The sequence below is a fragment of the Molothrus ater genome, chromosome 8 (assembly GCF_012460135.2).
Source record: "Molothrus ater isolate BHLD 08-10-18 breed brown headed cowbird chromosome 8, BPBGC_Mater_1.1, whole genome shotgun sequence".
Classification (NCBI taxonomy): Eukaryota; Metazoa; Chordata; class Aves; order Passeriformes; family Icteridae; genus Molothrus; species Molothrus ater.
In genome coordinates, this window is record NC_050485.2 from 31368983 (window position 1) to 31390123 (window position 21141).

Genomic DNA, 21141 nt, shown 5'->3' on the forward strand with positions numbered 1-21141 from the left:
CCTATAAAATTAAACACAACAACAAAGAAATAATAATCTTCTTTAGGAAGAAAAAGCTTAGGTGAGACATTAAGAAAAAGAATTTCAGTGGGATGACCACTAAAGAACAAGAAAAGATAAGAACATGTTATATATTATATATGTTACACATATTATTTATGTTATATATTGTTATATACTCACACCAAGGCAGAGATGTGCAAGAGTGTGTCAAGGGAGGCCCTCGGCTCACATCCTACAGCTTTTAAAAGTTAACACAAATATAACTGAAGCTGTACTGCAGCAAAGGGATGGACTACACAATCCATTATTCCACTTTTCCCTCCTGCCTCCAAATCATTCACCTCTATAGGATTCTGGGACTTAAATTCCCATCCAAGTACTGATGTTGTACTTTTTACAGACTAGACTGTGTTTAACATCAGGGTTGAGGATAAATAATAGAACCTCATTAATATACCCTGTTCATTAATTATACTCTTGCTTGTAGACTGTACAGTCAGCAGCTAAACAAACTCAGAGAAAGAAAATAATCATCACAATAATGAATTCTCATCTAGACTACATGCAACACTTCAGAGGAGTGTACCGTGTAAAAGTTTACCTCTGTAAAATTAATAAGGTCTCAGTTAAACCAGGCCTCATTAAAGTATCTCCCATTAAACCTTTCCTGGAAAATTGGAGAGAAAACATCTCTTGTGTAGATTAACTGGCTTGTCAGCTAGCTCCTACTGTAAAGGCCACAAGTGAAATATGGCAGAGCCAGGAAAAGCAGGAGCTCCAGGCTTTCAGACCAAATAAATTCCACTTGACAATATTGCCTAATTAGAGCTAACATAATCAGCAAAATAGCAAAAATAAGAGCAGCTGGATTTGGAGTTGAATGAGAGATCCAACACTCCAAGTGTTGCCATCTTCAATAAATGTGGTGCCCAGATAAAATGAATCAGTTTTAAGGACTCATACTTTGGTGACAGATTTGACTTTTCTGTAGAGCACAAGAACTTTAATATTTTGTCCAACATCTGAGCTGGCCTGGCTGTGAACAGCTTTACACAGGGACTGTGTCAGAAAAGTGAAGAGCATTATCTCCATAAATCTGTTTTCACCTTTTCCATCACAGCACTGTTCAGTGACCATCTCTGAATACTCAAATTTTAACTCACTTTTGAGAATTCTCACCAAGAGACAGTTACAAAGACAAAATTCAGAATACAGGGTGTTAAATAGTGTTTGAGGACCATCCAAAATGATTAAATCAACAAAACTGAAGCTGATGAAGCAGCACTACATCAATTCATTTGCTTGATAGAAACCTTAACAATACTCTTAATTCCCTGCATTCTTACAGTTACTAGCAAGGACTAATGGGTTTGTAGAACTATAATTGGCAAATTCTGAAATGGGAATTTTGACCTAATTTCTCACATGAAGGAAAAAACTGAAGACATATAAATTGTAAAATATATTATTCTCCCTTAAAAAAAATAAATGAAAGACCAAAAAACAAAAAAAAAAACAAACCCAAAAGCACAAGAAAGCCACCCAAACAAAATCCCCAGCTCTTTTGTCTCAGCATTTCACAATTTACAGTTCTCACTTTTAACTGCCAGTGGTTGCTATGGAGTCCCCAAATGAGCCTTCAAGTAAGATTTAGTGTAAGTCAGAAATGAGCAGGGAATTTATGACTGTGCTGAGTCATGAATCAGACATGATAAATTTCCACCAGCTACCATCATTCAGAGGATGGTTTGTCTCAGGTTTATTAACATGATCCTGAATAAATCTTTTTAGCAGCTCGCTTTGACAGAGACAGGGAAGTTACCTCTAGTAAATCTGAAAACATCCACCAGCACAGAACTGACCAACAATTTAACTGTGCCTCTTTCTCTTGGGTTTTTAAGGTAGGATTTTAGCTCACTTAAACCTTACACAAATTAGCAAAATCGTATTTATTAAGAAAAAAAATCATAGTGAGGTTGTCCCAAATTAACAAGATTCCTGTAACAAGTAAAAGGTGTAGAGCACATCCGTGCTGATGTGCAAATGTAGGTAGTTAATGCCAGTAATTAATCACATTTCTATGTTTATTCTTCACAACATTTGAACTGGGAATCCTGAACATACAGAATATGGTTGGGTTTTTTATGGACCACATGAAAATAACTTGATCCAAGCCAAGTTTATTTTCTCAAGGTGCAATAATGAGAAAGAGACTTGTTGATGTCAGAGGTCAGCTGAGACCTACAGAACAAACATCATCTCCCCTGATAAAGGCCTAGAAATAATAGTCAAACATAAATATCCATATTACTTCATTTCTGCTACAAACTTCATCTTAAACTCCAGAAACAAATAAAAAGAAACACAGATTTTTAACATTAGGAATATAAACATTTCCAACATTAGAAAAATAAATCCCCAGGGATATGGTCACTTCTGTCCCAAGGGAGCTCTGACTGACAAAAAAAGAAATAAAGTTAAGCAAAAAGACACAGCTGGGGTCTGTATCTGTTTCTAGAAGAAAAATGGGATTGCAGAAAAATGCTGTGTAAAATTCAGCACAGCCTCAACACCTGTACTGAGGAACAACTGTAATAATTTACCAATTATACTCAGTAAAAAACAACAGCTTACAAAAAAAATAAAGAAGCAATTGAGTAATTGCATTCATTATCTTTACCTGCTATGAAAACATGGAAATATACACAGACACTGATATCCTGCTTTACATAATTACATTTTCAGTAGAAATCCCCTGTCAGCATTCACTTATGGCTGTTGCTATCCAGAATGGAGAATCTCTTTATTCCTGCTTGCTGATGCTCATAATAATGTGGTTTTCACAACCTCTCTACAAGTGTCTTGAAGAACAAAACAAACCTCAAACACTTTGTAAGAAGCTGTCAAAAGTAAAGGAGAAAAGATTTTAAATATTCATCACTAGCATGGCATCAAGAACTAAAGAACTAATAATTTTTCACCCATGCTGTTTTTATTCTGTCCCACATTCTCATAGTTGTTTATTCCAACATGTTAAGTTCCATTTATTTGGTGCAGGCTTTCAGATAAGGAAAGGTGAAAGGAAAAAGCTTTTATGGAAGGAAGAAACAAAAGAAAAAAGATTTTAAGGGACTCTGCAATCCTGAAAAGAGCACCTGTCTTCTGACATCCAAAAACCAGACATCCCTCCCAGTCAAACACATGTGATAAAATACATGTAGAGAGATAAGGCCTTTTTGCACCAGATAAACCTTGAAGGAACATTAAAGCAGCTTGATTTTCACATTTAACATGTGTACATCAAGTCAATCATGCAAAATCCTTCTGGAAGTCTTGGTCACTCTAAAAGACTTCTCAAAATCCCTTTGGGTTTTAATGCCCAAACTCCAGCAGAATTCAGAGGAGTCTCTCTTCAGGCACTAACCCAGCCCATCAGCAGGAGCAGCTGGGTAAGGCCAGAGCTCTGAAGAAATCAATGTTCAATTTTAGCTGCTGATGTAAGGGAGGATCCAGGGAAGTCCAGGGAGAAAACAGAAGGAAGGAAGGCAGAAGGAGGATAAAAATGATGTTAATAAGACACACACAAAAGCAGGAATTAGCTCCTCGCTTGTGCAGCTTATCATTCTCAGGACTTCACTACTGTATGTTTTTGTCTTTATTATTTGCTGTTTGTTTTTAATGGTCCTGCCAAAAAAAGCAAAACCACTGTGTTGCCAAAACTTTTACTGCTTTCTTAAATAATGGTTTTACAATGCAGATACTTCACTTCTTTATTATCAAATGGTGCTGCAAGCAACAACTTGGCACTCTACAACAAGCACTGACTTTTCAGGATATTTAGTTGACTCTTTATGATCTGTTTACATAAAAAGTTGTTTTGTGCTAATTGCAATGCAGATTTATTCCTATAAACTTACAAAATTAATCCTGGAAAAGCCAGTAGTTTCAGGGCAACTCTGGTCGTCCAAACTACTCCCAGCTAAAAATATTTTTCCCATTTTAAGGTAAACAGTAAGACCAATGAGAAAAGGAGACTAAAAAGAATAAAATAATAAAGAATAAAAAAGAATAATAAAGATGATAATAAGAATAAAAAGATGACACATGAAGGTATGAAAGCACCAGCTCTTTTTGTGTGGAACTAATGACACATTTAGCAAAGCTTTTTGCTGGTCAGTGGCAGAACCATAACAAGCATGTGCTTACACCCCCCAAAATCCCAGAGGATCACATTAAATCTCCTTCCCTCACAAATTTCACTTTACACAGCAAATCTGAGCTTACTGAAAACATTAATTAAATTCCATAGTGAGACATGGTGAAAGAGTCTGGACAGGGGAAGATGAGCCAGGCTCCTGTGGATCTTGTGGACATGGACATGCAGCCTACCACTGGATGCATTTCACTGCTGCACGAGGAGTGATGCTGAAATTCCTGAAAGCAGCCAAAGAAATTGGCTCTCAAGTGCCATAAAATTCCAGGGGCACCACTCACAACCACAATCAGTCTGAGGTATTTAGTTTAAGAATGATTAATCACAGTTGAATCAGCCTTTTGTTTCTTTTCTGACATTTCAGAGCCCTTTCTAGTATTCCATCTATCTGAAGTCTGGCCATGACTTGATACCAAAGGAGACTGTTTGAAATAATTCCATTTACTTTGGCCTGCATACAAGTCTGGATAAAGGTTTCAGTCAAAACACCTCTTCACATCATAGAATGGCCTTAAAATGGCACACAGAGATAACAGAGCACAAAGACATTAAATCTGCTGTGCACTTCCAAGTGCTCTGAGAGTTATTTACCAGCACCAGAGGGGTGGCCTCCAGGGGAAGCACATCCTTGACCCAAACAAGGAATGATCCATGCTCCAACTTTCTATCTTTCTACATTATTAACAGATAAATATGATCAGGTGTAAGTGTTCAGCAAATTGCTATCAATGTTCAGTACTCTGAAATTGTATCATCCAAAAGCCATGATACCTTTAAAGAGAAAGGGCACTGCATTCACAAGATCTATGCAAGTACCAACACCGAAAAAGCCTCCCAAAACCCAGAAATAAGGAAACTCACATAGAAAATGTCACCAAATCCTTCCCAGCACAAGAACTTAGAGGAGAAAGGGATTTAAGGTCAACTGAGGCCAAATGGCTAATGCAAGGCAGCAAATACACTTTTTATACCAGAAACACAATCTCAAAATCCACTGAACATCACCCACCACAAGACTCAAAATCAGTGTGAAAGGACTGCAATGGAAAGAACAGAAAGGACCTTAAAGAGTTCAGAAGTGATTGGAAAATGTGAATTCAGAAACAGAGACACAGAGTGACATTTTTTACTTGAAGGATGCAGGATAAAACAGACTATCAATCCAGGAAGAAAATCCAAGGTCCTCTCAAGCATTTCTCTGATATGGCTGTTTGCTAAAGGGGCTACTTTTATTTCTGTAAGTCCATAAATATGCTTGCAAATTACTGCATTTAACTGAAAACATTAACAAGTACACAGACAGCACTTAAACACATGAGAAGCAACCCTGAGACCAACTTCATTTTCAAGTAAAATACTATGCTTAAAACTTTATCACACACTCCAAAATGCATTAGGGAAAAAGACTTTGCATCTTATGACTCTTGGAAAATTTTCCAGGAGCCTATTTTCCAATGTGAGAACTACCACATCTAACAGAGCCCGAGAAGGTTTCCCACAAGGTCATGAATTTCTTCAGAGCACCATTTAAATCTTGTATTACCCTAACCTACACAGAAAAAAAATGGAACAAAGCCATTGCTTAAGGTTTTTCACTGGATTTTTCCATATGAACATAATAGGACTACAGGAATCCTTTTGTCTCAATTTAATGTAGATTTTATTTTACCAGTTTGTAAATATTAACCCATACATGGGAAAAAATCAGAGAGGGGCTGGGAACTAAAAGATATCCTAATTTTGCAATGGAGTCCCTTCCCCCATCTTAAAAGAAATTTCACTGGGACTCCACTGTCCTAAAATCACATTGCAATCAACGTTGGCTGCTGGGGAACAAAAGGAATGGGAACACTGAGTGAAAAGGGAGCTTTATTTTAAAAACCTCTGTAATTATGTCTGATCCATGAGTTAGTTGATACTCTAACCATTCATCTTCCTGCCTGAGAATCCAGAACTCTCCAACTCTTATTGTGCCACAGGAATCCCAGCTCTGGGATCTGCTTCCAGGACTTTCAGGCCTCCAATCTTCCAGTGGATTACCCTCCATTCAAACAGCAAATTGTACCAGTTGTGGGAAGAGAACATGGCAGATGAGATGGTCACACACTGATCCCAATAACTATCCCTCAAATTCTGTGCCTTCACTGTAAATAAATGCTGTGTTCTCATAAGACACTTCTCTTACAGAGAATTGCTCCTGTGCTCAGCCTCCCTTTCTGAAGGTCCCAAAATGAGTAATTTGCAAATAAAATCACAAGAAAAGGGCTAGAAACCCAGTGAATGGCTTTCCAGCTCCTTCTCTTTCTTTCTTTACCTGACACCAGTTTAACATCAGTCACCCACAGCCTGTCACTGCTCCACAGCAGTATCATTAAGGGAAGGGAGCCTCTAAATTCTCTATTAAATTGCAATAAGGCAAAGTCTTTAACATGAAATGCCTCCAAGTCAACCAGGCATTACTGAAATTACTTAATCTGCAAAGTCAGTACTTCCCCACCCTACCTCACCACTCCCAATCACTTACAGAGCAGCAGCATTATCAAAATGCATTTCAGGGCTTAGCTTGATAATTTGGTTCTGGTGTTCTGTTTCAGTGAGGGAAAAGTGGAACTACAGAATTAATGTCAACCTGATTTTCAATTTCATTACTTTGGTCTACTTCTCAAACAAATGCATCCAGGAAAGGAAATATAAAATAGAACAAAGGCCCTTGCAATTCATTTATTGGATTACTGCTGTCCCAGCAGAGAGCATTAGGTGTGTTCTAATCACACAGGTACAGGCTTTTCTTCTTATCCTCCCCAGTCCCTGCTCCAGCTTTAATTACCCAACCAGTGACTTGTGTAGATTTCTGGAAGACTAAAATGTATATTCTACCAAATCACAGTCATATCAAATAGTCATTAATTCTAAGCAAGGGAAGAAAAAGAGCTTTTGTGAAGGAAACAAAAAGTAAAATACTCCCACTACAATTTAATTAATTTCCATTATTTAAGAATGAAATCTAGAAGCATTGTGGGAGTGTTGTATTCTTGATGTAATCATTTTCAAACTGCAGCACAGGCTCAACAAAACATTGCAGTAAATAATAAAAATGTGGAGTGGGTCCTTTAATGCAGTGCCTCATGTATGAGCTTCATTTAATCCAAGTACACAAAGTTCATTTTTTAGTAAAGCACTATAAGCAGCTGAATCCAAAAGTCTCTTAACCATGATACCTTTCAGAAATGGGATTTTTGGGGTTTTTTTGCTGTTATTGCCAGATTTGTTTTTTCAGTGCCCTGGTAAATGACATCCACTCATTTTGTAAGTCTTGCACTATGCAGGTTGTAGAAGAGACAAGGGATGTTAAATTGCAGTGTCTCAATATAAACAAATCACCCCAAACTTCTAAATATCTCCAAAGAGTAAAGGAAGCAATCAAAACCTTTGGTTCAAGCTGGTGATGTGACAGCCTTTCAGATGATTCAGATGAGAGAGGGCAGATTTTTCCAACTCACCTATCTTCTTCCATCAAACTTAATATTCTCTTTGGCCAGCAGATGGACATAAAAATTCAAATTGGCAAAGGGGACACACACACACACACACAGACACACACAGACAGACACATCATCTACCAAAACAAGAGGGATTTGTTATTTTCAGAAGACAATCCTCTTGGTCACCTGTAGTGCAGGCCATAATCAAGCTGAAACTCCTTCACAGCCATCACTTTAGTGAGCCTCACAATTTTTGGCCATTTGAAAACACTGCAGATTTTTAGCACAGTTTGAGAAGGGAAAAAAGGAAATGAAAACACTTTGCCTCTTTCTCTAGATTTTGTCAACTTTTTATCTTTCCACATTATTAACCGATAAAAATGGTTATGTGTAAGTGTTCAGCAAATTGCTATCAATGTTCAGTACTCTGAAGTTGTATCATATTAATATCCAAAAGCAATGATGCATTTAAAGAGAAAAGATACAACATCTCACAAGATCTAAAACCACAAGAGAGATACTCTTAGGCACTGAGGTCTGAACAAAGGTGAAACCAGCAGGGGTTACAAGGCAGCCAGAGTGGTTTCTGTAAATGTTCTGCGGGTTTTCCTGATCGTCTCCTCAAGATCTGCTCTGCCTCAAAATCTCTGCTCACCAAACTTCTCACTGGTTTCATGGGCAGAGCCTCTAACAAAAAATAAAGAGTAAAACCCAGCCAAGCCCAAGAAGACATCTTATCACTGCCTGGAGTCACTAAGCAACAGGTACAAATATGCCAGCCTCAAAAAGGGAGAATTTTAGTGTACTGAAAGAGACACTGTAAACATGAGATAGCCAGGTAAGCAAATGACAAACATTATCTGACAGCCTTGAAAACCTCTCTTAAGCCAAGATGTAATAAATAGCACATGCAACTGAACTGGGGAAAAAAAAAATCCCTAAGCCAAGTTAAATAGTAACCAGCATTCAAATTTAACTATATGAAGTCTACATTAAAATGCAAAATGACAATTACAAAATATTGTATTACTATGAACACTGTCAAAGGCTTTGAATAACAGCACACTAAGGAAATAAGTGAAAACACACTTTACCTTGTATCTCATTTTGGGGCATGAATGAATGTAGAAACCCATATAATAAAAACAGAGATCAGGAGCTTTTACACAAAGCTGTCTGGTAAAAGCAATTTCCCTGTGAGGGGAAAGAAAAGACTAATTACATTTGAATACAATTCTTAAAGCCATTTTACTTCTTCATATTGAAATATTTTACAGCTATCTGGCTCTTAATCTAGGACTTATAAAAGGACTAGACTTCTATAAAATAAAAATTAGCATCATAAACTCCAAACTAATGTTTTTAAAAATCCCAAACATAATAAACTGAAAATTATTACTTGGAAACCTAACAAACAAATCATCAAAATGCACAACACCATGTCAGGCTTAAAAATACTTTCATTTTTGTGTTTTGGTCTGCCAGCTGTCTGATTTGATATCTAAATACAAATGACTAAGACCCTCTGTTTAATGTTTCTTATCTATATTTGTGTACATTTGAATTCTACAGAAACCTACTGGTATTCTGGAATTCTACTGGTTAACAAGGCTCAGGAAAACATCAGAGTATTTTTGAAAAATAAGCTTCAAGGGTAAGTCTCTTGTTTGTTCTATCATTAATGCTCCAGCAATCTGCATGTAAAAACATCCATCTTTATGCAACAAAAGGTATTTTTACCCATCCCATGCTTGTTAGTATGATTTTCTCATTTATCCTGGAAAAAAAAAGGTCAATGTATTAAAAAAAAAAAAGTTTGGTTTTTATTTTACTGGCACAAGGAAAGCACTGTTACTACAAAGACTCAGCCAGTGCTTCCTCTATAAATGATCATTTTTGCAGAATTTCTATCTGTGCAGATCACTCCTATAACAAACTGGATAAAAAATGGATGCTGGTTTTACTTTCTGTGTCAAAGGGATAAGAATATGTCCCTGCTCACTGCAGGGGAGCTGGAATAGATGATCTTTAAAAGGTCTCTTCCAACACAAACTATTCTCTGATCCAAGACATGAGTACATTCATATAGGAAGCATCTACAAACACTGGAGGCAATTTATCCCTTAAAATTAAATTAGCATTACTCAGTATTTCTTGATTTTTTTTTTCCTGTGGCAAGACTGGCATTTCTAAGCAGTTTCTTCTCCCCTTGCTCTCTACTTACATGCCTACATATTTCAAATGATGCTCAAATCCCATCCTTTCTACAACTCAGCAGCAACAATTCTCAGAGTGGCATGAAATGGAAGTGACAGCAATGCAGTCCAACCTCCTTGGAGTAAAATTGGCAACAGCTTTGGAGGTATCAGATTCCTTTGCAACTTCCTAAGTCCTCCCTAACTCAACTTTTTTCTTCCCCTCTTTGAAAGAAGAACGAGGTAGGCTCCCTCCAGGACTTTTGGGAACTCTTTTTTATTGCCTTAAATGCTGCAGAATTTACAAGCTGCTTTTTCACAAGCTGAGCCATGCACTCATGGTGCAGCTAAAAAGCTTTAAATTTATTATGTAGAAAATTTTAAATCATTTAAAGAATTCGTAAGCATGGATTATGTCAGTCTATTATTACATAAAGTAATGTGATATTACAAATATTAAAAAATAATTCTTAGGAGGACTTAGTATTTTGTATGTTCATCTCGCAAGGAAAATATTAGTCTAATTTCAAGTATCTAACATTTGTAATGGACTAGTTCTAAAAATCTAAACCATTAGAGTAAAAAATATCAAGTTTTTAGGAGTTCCAACGTTTTTCCAGATTTGTTAAATCTGATTAATTCTACAAAATTATCAGATCCTAATCAAAATCCAGTCAAATTCAGATTAGACCTTTGAGATATTAAATTGCATGTGGTTTATTAATTACAGAAAAGGTTTATGAACAAATTGTGGTAAGAAGTTTCCTTAAAGTGCTGTTTGTGCTTCACATAGCTCAAATGTGCCATTTACCCACCCTGGAGGGTGACACTGAACAAGAGCTGAGAAGGTGCCTCTCAGCAGGAGCCCTTGGAGAAAGGTGAAACCTGGATCTCCCAATTCCAGGGCTCCTTTTGCACCTGACATCGTGCAGTGCAAATCCCCACAGGTGAAAATATTCATGCTACAGCTTCTCACACTCAGCCTTGAACATAGACATGTCTGGCACGAGGCTCAAACCCAGCTGCTTCATGAGAACACCACATTTGTCTGTGGCCAGCTTCTTTCATATAAACACAGAAGCAAAAAAGGTAAGGAAAAAATAGAGTTACACAAGTATTTCCACTCATTTAGGGTGGGTATTTTTCACTTATAGGAACAATGGAATCATAAAATTGCCTGTGGAAGAAAAGCAGTAACTTGCAATTTCACACACAAGTTTTGTTCACAGCAAAAAGCAAGACCCACAATTCCTACTGTTTTGCAAGGCCATGTTGGATAGTTAATTTAAGGCTTTAAAATTCATAGGATTACTCTCTCCATCAGGCTTTCTGAAGAGAAAGATAATGAGATTAACATACCTGAAAAATATACTTCGTGCTAGTACAGCAGGAGAGCACTAATTCAGCAGACAACGCTTTTTAGGTATCTGTTATTTATGATCTCAATGTGCATAAAACTATAAAAGTGATTAATTTCATTTGGTACCTGGGCTTAGAAAAAGGTCAAAGGAAAAATTATTTCTGTTCAGACAAAAAAAAGGGGCTTTTCCTGCTGAAACCAAGCAATATTAAATTATTTTCAGCGGCAATAAAAACGAGGCATTTTGTTTCTGTGTGTTTTCTTAACCTGTAAAAGTATTTAGCTAACCAGAAAGTTACATCTCTAGTCAAGGATGACAATTAAAACTTTACCTGGAAGGCAACCAACCCCACAACTATTTTGCTAAAGGTAGTGTTACTAATATATATTTAGACTAAAAATAAAACTCCAAGTTTAGAAACAAGTATTAATTCCATGCAGATAAGGAAAACGTTCTCTTACCGTAATGCAGAGTAGACTCCCAAAGATAAGAAAGAGAAGTCTGGGTCGTAGTACAGATAGACTGAGGACACACAGTAGGGCAGGATATCAATTACACCAACAGCAATTATCTTCCCATCCAGCCAGTACTGCTGGTGGAAGGAGCCATAGCCACATTCTGGTCCATTTGGGGCATGCTCTGCCTAAGTAAGAACAAGAGAAGGATTAACTCCCTGACAGACTTTCAGTATGAAAATAATTTTCAAGAGAATTTCAACACCTAAGTAAATACTGTAAAATTTTTTGCTGGCCACCTGCATTTAGAAAAAAGGAAAAAAGACATTTGAAAGGCAGGGAAAGCAATGTTATTACTGGATCTTTTGTGCCCTTTGCTGTTCTCACAATGGGTATAACCCACATATCACACATCCCAAACGTGAATCTGAAATAGCCTCTGCCATCCAGCACTTATGGTACTGACAGGACAAACCAATGTGCTTCTTCAAATTATTAATGAATTATTACATGCCAGCCTGGTGCTTCCAACACTCCCTGTCACAGCAAGGACCTCCAGGTTCTCTCCTCCACATCCCCAAGCACTGGAAGCACTTTTGCCATAGAAATTGATTTCCTCAAAGTGGCAATTAAGTTTATTTCAGATGACCATTTATAAAAAAACCTGAGCAGCTCATTCTTTGTGTGATGTTTACTCTCTATAACTAACAAAACACCTTTTATCCAAGAACCTGAAACTGTGTGGCAACAAAATCTGTGGAACCTCTTCTTTATCAGCCCACATCAGAATAAACCCTGCAAGAACACCAAGGGACTGCTATTGTTGTGTGTTGTGGTTTTGGATGTGCACTGAAGTTTGACTCTGGATGGGGTAAAGCACCTCGAGCCAGAAACTGATGCTTGAAATTAAGAAGAAAATGATATCCCTAATTTAAACTGTATTACACAACCAACTCTGCTATGCCATTTTCTCCCACGTCAAGTTTACTTTAATCCTGAATTCCACTGTGCTCAACTTAATTATCCATCTAGTCATGTTTTTCACTGCATTGCCAGGTCTTCAGAAAGCTGCTTCTCACTCAATAAATCTGACAATATTGCCTGCTATTACCAACTGTTTTGCATTACATCAGCAGAAGGTGGGTTTAATCAAGTATCTTGATACAGTAGCCCTGATTGAAGAGATGATAGGCAGGAGAAGTTACTCTAATTGGTACCACATGTGTCAAAAGGAATCAATCACGTGAGCAAAAATCATTTCAACTGGCTTACCCAACCAGCAAGTCCCAAAATAAAGGCCACATAACAATATGTTTGAATTTTTACACAGTTATATACCATAAAACTAAGTGTGGAGCTACAAATACTCTAAAAGTGAAATGATGAAAACATCTGAGAGCTCCATCTGCAGTATGTGAGAACATTAAACCCAGATAAAGCATATTAAACTCAGCTTTTCTTGCTCAGGTAAAGCCCACTTATCCAACAGTTATGGTTTCATTCAGCAGCATCAACTTTTCAGCAGAGCCAAATGAAATCACATGGTCAGTGATTTTAAAGCAGGGACACAGTCAAGCAAAAGATGTTCTCTAAGGATTTCTCAGCACAGGTTAAGTTCCTTTCTCAGAGTGCAGTCAGTGACAGAAAAATGAAACATCTCAAAGCCATGGGGAGATGTGGCTGGTAATGGAACACAGACTTGCTTAAATAAGCTTCAGTTAAAACACATTTTTTCTTTCTTAGTCAAAAATTCATCATATAGGATTTAATGAATGTTAAAGAAGATAGTCTAAGCCACCATGGAAAAGATTTTCACTCAAAGCAAACTCTTCTGAACTTAAATAAATGTCTGTGTGTGACCCCAAACCTCCGAAGAGCAGCACATGGATTTGGTCACTGGACCTCTGCACACTGAGCATTAACATCAGTTAAAACTTTTGGTAAAGCACAATCTGCAGTTATTTCACTAATGCAATTACAGTGAAATGTCATGAACATAAGAGGGTCTATGTTCTGGAACAAACATAATGAGCACAGCACTGATTTCAGGCAAAACAGACAGGGATCTCTGTTACATTAAGCAAATAACATTTTAAAAAGAGTAAGGTTTCCCTCCACCTTCAGAAATTCTCATACAATGTAATCCTTTGTAATGCTTGTCAGTATTACATTTTCTCCCATTCCTCAATGAATACTTGGCTCCTTAACTCGATTTCCTGTGCACTATCCAGGCAATTTGACCTGCAACAGGTCTAGAATAGGAAACATTTTCCTGAAGCAGGCTACACCATTTCACACCACTGACATCTCCATTGGGACTGTGTCTGTCAAGGGTGATGGAAAATTCACCAGTGACATCAGGGGAGCAAGCCCCACCAGAAAGGGCTTATCTTATCTACCCAAAATTATACACTAGCCCTGGAATCAATCCAGAAGGACCAAAGTATTTAAAATTATCAGTTTATAGTCCTATTTCAATACAAGGAATTACTATAATCTGATGATATTGAAAAAATCCAGGACAAAATGGAAACCACAATTTTCTCTCCAATGTTTACACTGTCATGAAGAGAAAAATACAACATATTCCATGTTCATTCTACCTGTCTTCATATCCTGCTAGCTAATGATTCCATGAGCACATTTGAATGCTCACATTTTATAATCCATTATTAAAATTTAAATATTTAACAGAACTGGCATTATATATAGCCCAATTAGTGCCTTAGTGTACTAACTGCTCATAATTGAACTTCAGTGATGGTGAGAGCACTAGAATTTCCTCAAAGCACATTGGTAATTCTTTTACTTTAATATTAACAGGTATTTTGCTTATTATGATAATTATAAAAATGTCTGTATTATAATTATTATGGGTATTGTTATATGCTATTATTATGGGTATTATTATTATATAATTATAATTATTATTTGGTATTATTAAATACCAAAAATGTGTCCTGTCTGTACAGTGCATGATTATTTTTCTCTGGGAGGCTTCATGAAATTTCTTATTTTCTACTTTTCCATTTTACCTTCTGCTGTGCATGGAGGGACGATATTAAATTTATGCTATCAAAGGAAAAAAAAAAACCAGGAAAGCCTTGAGTTCTCTGCTCCAGTGGAAATTATTTGCCAAATAAGCAAAGTGATTAATTCCAGCAGTTCCTTTCCCAATGGCACACACACAAACTTGCCATATGGTAGATTTCTATGCCTTGGTTAGCAACACATTATCCTACTTCCATTAGAGATTGGTAGGACATTCTTTACACATACATTCTGTGCCTGACTGGAAAAGTCTAGAATTTGAGCTACACTGCATCAAATGTCAGTCAAATATCACTTTATAAGAAGATGATCCTGGGAATTACAGGCTTGTAATGGTCTCACTTACTAGTTCTCTTGAAAATTAAAACCTATCAATAAACAAAACAATGCAAAACAGAGGCTGATGTGCTTTTTGAAGAGCAGAGACTGAGATTCACAACAATTCAGTTCTTTAGAATCCAAAAGCATCTCAGCATGGTTAATGAGAACAAATGATCACTTGCATAACAGAAAACAGATCACCTTCCATCCTGCTGGATCTATCACATTCTCCAGTGAAGACTGAATAATGCTGCAGCAAACCAAGATGATGATTTTGAAGTATTCAGGATGGTTAAAAAAGAACTGAATGTAAATAGCTCCAGAGAGATCCTGTAATACTGAGTGATCCAAAAGGCAGAGGAGACACCAAATGTTCATAAATCCATGGAGCATAAATGCATGCTGGAAAACATATTGCTATAGCACACCCAAAACAATGGGCATAAATCAGCAGCTCTCTCAGAGAGATGATTTTGACAACAGTTTTAGAAAATTGTCAGTTTAATGCTTAACATCGGTCAAGATGAAAAAAAAAATCCAAGCAGCAATTAGAGAATATTTTGAGAATAAAACAAAATTATCCCTGAACTGCCTAACACCATGGTCCATCTGAGTGCTGAGGCTCCTTCCAGCTGCTATTTCAGGACAAGATGGAGCAATTTGGGCAGGACAAACACTGAGATGACCATCAGTGATGCTGACACAACTGGTCCCTGACATCTTCCTCACTCACTGAGCATCAAAAATAAGGTGGATCACCCTGAACAGTCTGGGATTTCCCCTGGAACTTTCTCCCAGGAATCCCCCCCCTGGCAAGAGCAGGGTCCCAGCCCACAGAGTCCTGCAGGCTGTTCCCCTGTGCTGAACCATGACCACAGTTCCACATCTGCCTGTGGGACCTGCTAAAATGGCAAATGTTAAATGCAGCCTCTAAAATCAAAGGATAAATAAAAAAATACCTCAAACAATTCACTTTACATTATGCTGTTTACTGCTAGAAAACTGCATCATTTTCTGCTTCTTCATACTGTATCTTTTCTTTAAAGCATTCATTTTTTTCTGCCAGAGCCCATAGCCAAAACAGAAACTAAACTGGATAATAAAATGAGGAAGTAAAAAAGACAGGAAGAGTTTGGGTGTTCATACTATTTGCAGCTAATGATAACATTAAAAACTCCAAAAATTACAAACTGAAAACATGTAAGGTTTAAATTTTATTTTAAATTATTTTTGTTCAAAAGAGTAAACAGACTACACACTGCTAGATTTGCTTGTGGCAACTGTTTCAGAATAAAGAATTTCAAGAATCCCTTGGCCTCTGATACATAACCCCTTTTATTTAACTTCATCTAATTGAAGACATCTGTAGTGGTGCCACACAAAATTTAATTCAAGCTTGGAAATGTCAATAAAAAGTGTCTGTAAGAAACAATATGGGTATAAAGCTGGCAGGGTAGTGTGCATCAACATCTACGTAGCCATACAAAATTAAGAATATAATGGCAGTCTGCTGCACGAGTTGACGAGGTGATAAAAGCCCTTTTCCTATAAAGTCTAATGAGCTCTATTACTCTTCAGCTTTCAGGAATGCAAGGGCCAGTGGACTCAGCAGAGAAAAGCAACAAACTCTGCACACATGGATTCACTCAAAGTGCGACAGATCAAATTACCAGTGTAATTACTATAACCTGACAATTTCATTACAGTCACGCCGTCCTGAGCTCTTTGAGACTAACAAGAAAGACACTGCAAGGATTCCATGGCAGTTTGCTCACTTGAAATGAAGCAACAGCATCTCTCCTCAACTTCTATCTCAAACTGTAGTCAAATACAAGTTTAACAAGTTATTTAGTAATCCATTCTTTTCTTTGCATAGAAATAAATTGAAAACCATGAAAGATATGGCCTTTTGTGCCTCTATTTTTAAATGCAGTGCTGTGAAATTCAGTGGGAACTTATTGCCCAGCAAAGGAGTCCTCAGGCTGTGTGGAAACACAGCAGAACCTTCTTTACCAGTTGGTGGAGACAGGAATTCTGTGCCAGCCACCTCCACCACCTCTAACCATGGCTGGCTGTCTACAGAGAGCAAAGAGGATACTCATAGATTCATGAAACAAAAGAAATGAAATGCATTCATTTCCAAACTCCCATCCTGAGTGAATACATACCTCCAGAGGGGAATCACAGAGGAATCGTGTGAACTGCACCAAGGTGGGTTCAGCAGGGTCCAAGAACATGCAAAGCAGAAAAAGAAAGAAAACCATCACCAGTGCATGAGGATACATTAATATTTAAATATACTCTTTCAAATACATATATTTGAAAAGCATCATCAGGCTTTGTTTATGGAAATTTCATTTAAACCCTTAAACTCTCACATTCACTTTAGAAGTACAAAGAGATATAATAATTAACTATGCAAAGTACTTTATTTTCTATAAAACAGGAGATGGTTTTTAAAAATGTGATGTGAGAGAATTGCCCCCCTGTAATACAGGTCTGTTTCTGTGTCCTTTACTTTAAATTACACATTAACCTCCTCTGGGACTCATTGCAACAGGGAGTCTTTCCCCACTGTTCCATTGATACCTCCCCTATCACCAAAGCATGGGGCCCTCATACCTCTTAACAGAAATTAATTCATTTACATTCAAAATTAAAAGCAAGTTCATTTTAATTTTAAAGAAGAGGAAGGGCGAAGAAAAGAAAGAAAATCAACCTCCTGAAAGTGCAAGCATTTCAAACCTGGATTTTTGCCTCAATACAAAATGATGTGCTGCTGCTAATTATCCAAAAAGGCAATGTTTTAATGATCTGGAGCTTGTCCAAGATTCTTAGAGTAATAAAATACAATACTTATTCACTTACTATCATTTACTTATTTCATACAAATACTTCCTTATTGGTGGAGTCCACAATAAACACATTGCAGAGTTCTGGTATGTATTTAACCCTACACATTCCCTTGTTAAATAACTACTTTAATACACAGTTTAATCCCCCCTTTTGTAATGGCTGGGTGATTTAATAAGTCAGCAGTTCCCACACTGCAAAGTAATAGTAAATAGGAATTTCTAATTAAAATTTAGATTAAAAGAATACATATGGACACCTACAAAAACCTGACTGTTGTTAAGATTTTGTTGTCAAGAATTCCATTAAGTTCTGAGATTATTGCTGCCTCATCTTGCTGATCTTGTCCTGCTGATCTACGGATTGATGGGAAACCTTTGGATACAGAAATTATGGAAGAACACTGAATTTCTATACTGTAATGGTGAAGGCAGGGGATTGTACATTTCCTATAATTTACCATTTCAGATCTAGTCTATCAATCTAAATTACTCAGAGTTTGGAAGAACAAATGACTGTGGTATCTTAATTAAATTGCAGCATTATTTTGGTTTGGTGGATAAGGGAAAAAACCCACCAATAATATTTAAAGAAAAAACAAGATAATTAAAATTTTGAATTACTGAGTTATTTTCCTGAAGTAAAAATACAGAGTTACAATTCCTACACTATGAGTGCATCCATCCCTACAGCCAGTGGTTGTAGAAAGTGCAGGTTTCAGAAAAAATAAACCATGTGTAATTAATTTTCATGTCAGAAGACCCCCAACAGTTCTTAACCTGTAACTTTAGCTGTGGAGTGCAAACTAAGCCCTATGATGAGAAATCTGAGCCCACGACACTTTTCAAATAGTTTTATCAATTCTCCAGGCCCTGCTGCCCAGTCCCTTGGCTCTGAGGGTGAAGGGGAACTTTTGAAGTTTAATAACTTCTGCTGTTACAGCTGCTAGAAAAAAATTCTTAACTGCACCTGAATTTGTATCACAATCTTAAGGGAAAAAAACCCAAGTCTTGTTATAAATTGTTTCACCTGATGATACCTGGTGAAGTTCAGAGGTTAGATAATTTTCTTAAACTAATTTATACATTAGATTCAGCTTCTAAATTAACAAACTCATCTAACACTGCAAGATTATTATGAACACAATTAAAAATTATTCAATAAAGCTTGAAAGAAACACAGCCAAAAGCTGATGTTGTATGTAAAATAACTCAATATGTCACACAAACACAATTCAAATTCCTTTCACAAAGCCATGCCTTTCTAATTTTAATTTCCAACTGATTTACATAAGCTTTTAAAAGCTTTATAATATATAAGAAATCCACATCATTTTTACTTTGGTGCAAGCTAATTACAGCTGCCAGAAGGAGTCAACTCAACAACAGGGAGCAAGTTTAAACATAATTATTAAAACTAAGAAGAAACACATCACTGAGAATGAAATCAAAGCGAGAAAAGAAGGCAGAAAAATAAAAAGCAGGTCGGGTTCAACCCAAAGCTCCTTGCTGGAGTAAGAGCATGTGCACAGCGTTAAAAAGAGGTAATAAAGCAGAGTGTTAACACCTGCTCCCTTTTACACAGGGGGAAGAGATTCAGGAGCTAAACTGGAATGGGTTTCACCTGGCAGCCCAGGGATTTCTGCAGGGAAATGCTCCTGATGTCACAGGAGGACACCACGTCCTTCTCAGGAACCTTCCAGGTGCCAGCAGCAGGGGCTGCACAATTATCTGAGATATTCCACAAAAAGCACACATTTATCATTCCCCCTTTGACAGTATTAAGGGTTTGCTCATATTTGCAATTCACTGCCAAGGAAAGCTGAGTATTTGCCCTTTTTTTTGGGATACAGAAGGATAAGCAATGAATATGGGACGTGGGCCTTCCTTCTTTTTGTTTTTTAAAATCCAATCTCTGAATGGGATTAAAATAAACCAAGGATTTTGGTCGCATGGTTTTTTTGCTTTGTTTTGCACAGAGGTACAAGGTGCATAAGAAACTAAAAAATAAAGATGGCAAGTCATAAAACCTGCAAATCCAGTGCACCACTTCTGTGCTGCCATATTTTAATTGAAATAATCTTCCTTACCCAAAACAGATTATAATCACTCTTAACCATAAAGTTGTGCAGTGAAAAAGTAAAAATAAGTCAGTGTTTCAGTAAGTTGCTAACAACACTGTCCCACAGAAAAGAAAACAACAAACCAAACAATAAAAACAAACTCACTAGGAAAATACATTCAAATTGAGATGAAAAATGAAGTAAATTTTTAAGCTTTCTGTAGAAATCAGGAAAATGGGACAAAATGTAGCATTTTTACAGGAAAAGACAGTGCAAACCACCCTTGAACCAGACAATAAATTAGAGTTCAGCAGAGGAATCAAAGACTTATCCCAGAGCTGGCTCTATTTAGCATTTACAACAACTGCTTACAAAAATACAGACACGCAAAAACAACAGAGTTTCAGAGATATCCACAGACCTACAGGTGAAGAAAGTACCTTCAAAACTAGGAAGAAGGATTTAAAGTTTACAATGGAAAGAGGGATTTAAAGTTTAATTGCATGTCTCAAATGTAGTTTTCAGTGCAAGGATGAGACTAATGAAATATTGTACATTTATTTCAGTTACAATTCCTTTATGGAGTGACAAATGTCACTGTGGCTCAGAAGAAACCTCCTCTCAGTATGCTGGAGGCTTATCAGTATTACAGTAAAGATTATTTAATTTTATATGGATTTACCTAGAAAACACAGTGGCAAAATCAAGAATATAAACTGAGATGCAAAAAGAATCTGAACTGAAATAATTAGACTGTGGACAAGTTATTTAATTGTCTGGATGCCTAAATTCTTTTGCTTTTAGATTTCATGATAGAATCCATGAATCCACAGCACTGCAGTCACAAGGGCCACACAAATAAAAAGAAGACATTGGGCTGGTCTAGAAATACTCAAAGTCCTAAAGTCAGAGCTACCAGGATGTGAAATCCAAGTGCACTGCAGTCAGATGTTCTGCCATGGCTTCCAGGAGCTGAATAAAAATGTACAGAAGGCTAAAAATAACCACAAAGGCTATTGATTTTTAGGCAATTCTCTCACTGGAATAGAAGAGAAGAAATGAGGTTAGGGAGACCTAAAAGTTTGCAACTGGCTGCTGATACCAGTTTGGAGCTGATCAAAACGTGCTCCTTGGCATTTCTCAGA

The 21141-nt window shown here is 36.9% G+C and overlaps 1 protein-coding gene across 5 annotated transcripts in view; it reads right to left on the reverse strand.

The window, feature by feature from the left end:
- Positions 1 to 21141, reverse strand: part of ATE1 (arginyltransferase 1) — a 68927-nt gene that overhangs the window by 33666 nt on the left and 14120 nt on the right. For all 5 annotated transcript variants that reach the window (XM_036385712.1, XM_036385711.1, XM_054515616.1 and 2 more), the window contains 3 exons: positions 17250 to 17282; positions 11716 to 11897; positions 8793 to 8892 (listed from right to left, as the gene is read on the reverse strand). In XM_036385712.1, the coding sequence (XP_036241605.1) occupies positions 8793 to 8892; positions 11716 to 11897; positions 17250 to 17282 (315 nt within the window). The remainder of the gene's footprint in view (positions 1 to 8792; positions 8893 to 11715; positions 11898 to 17249; positions 17283 to 21141) is intronic.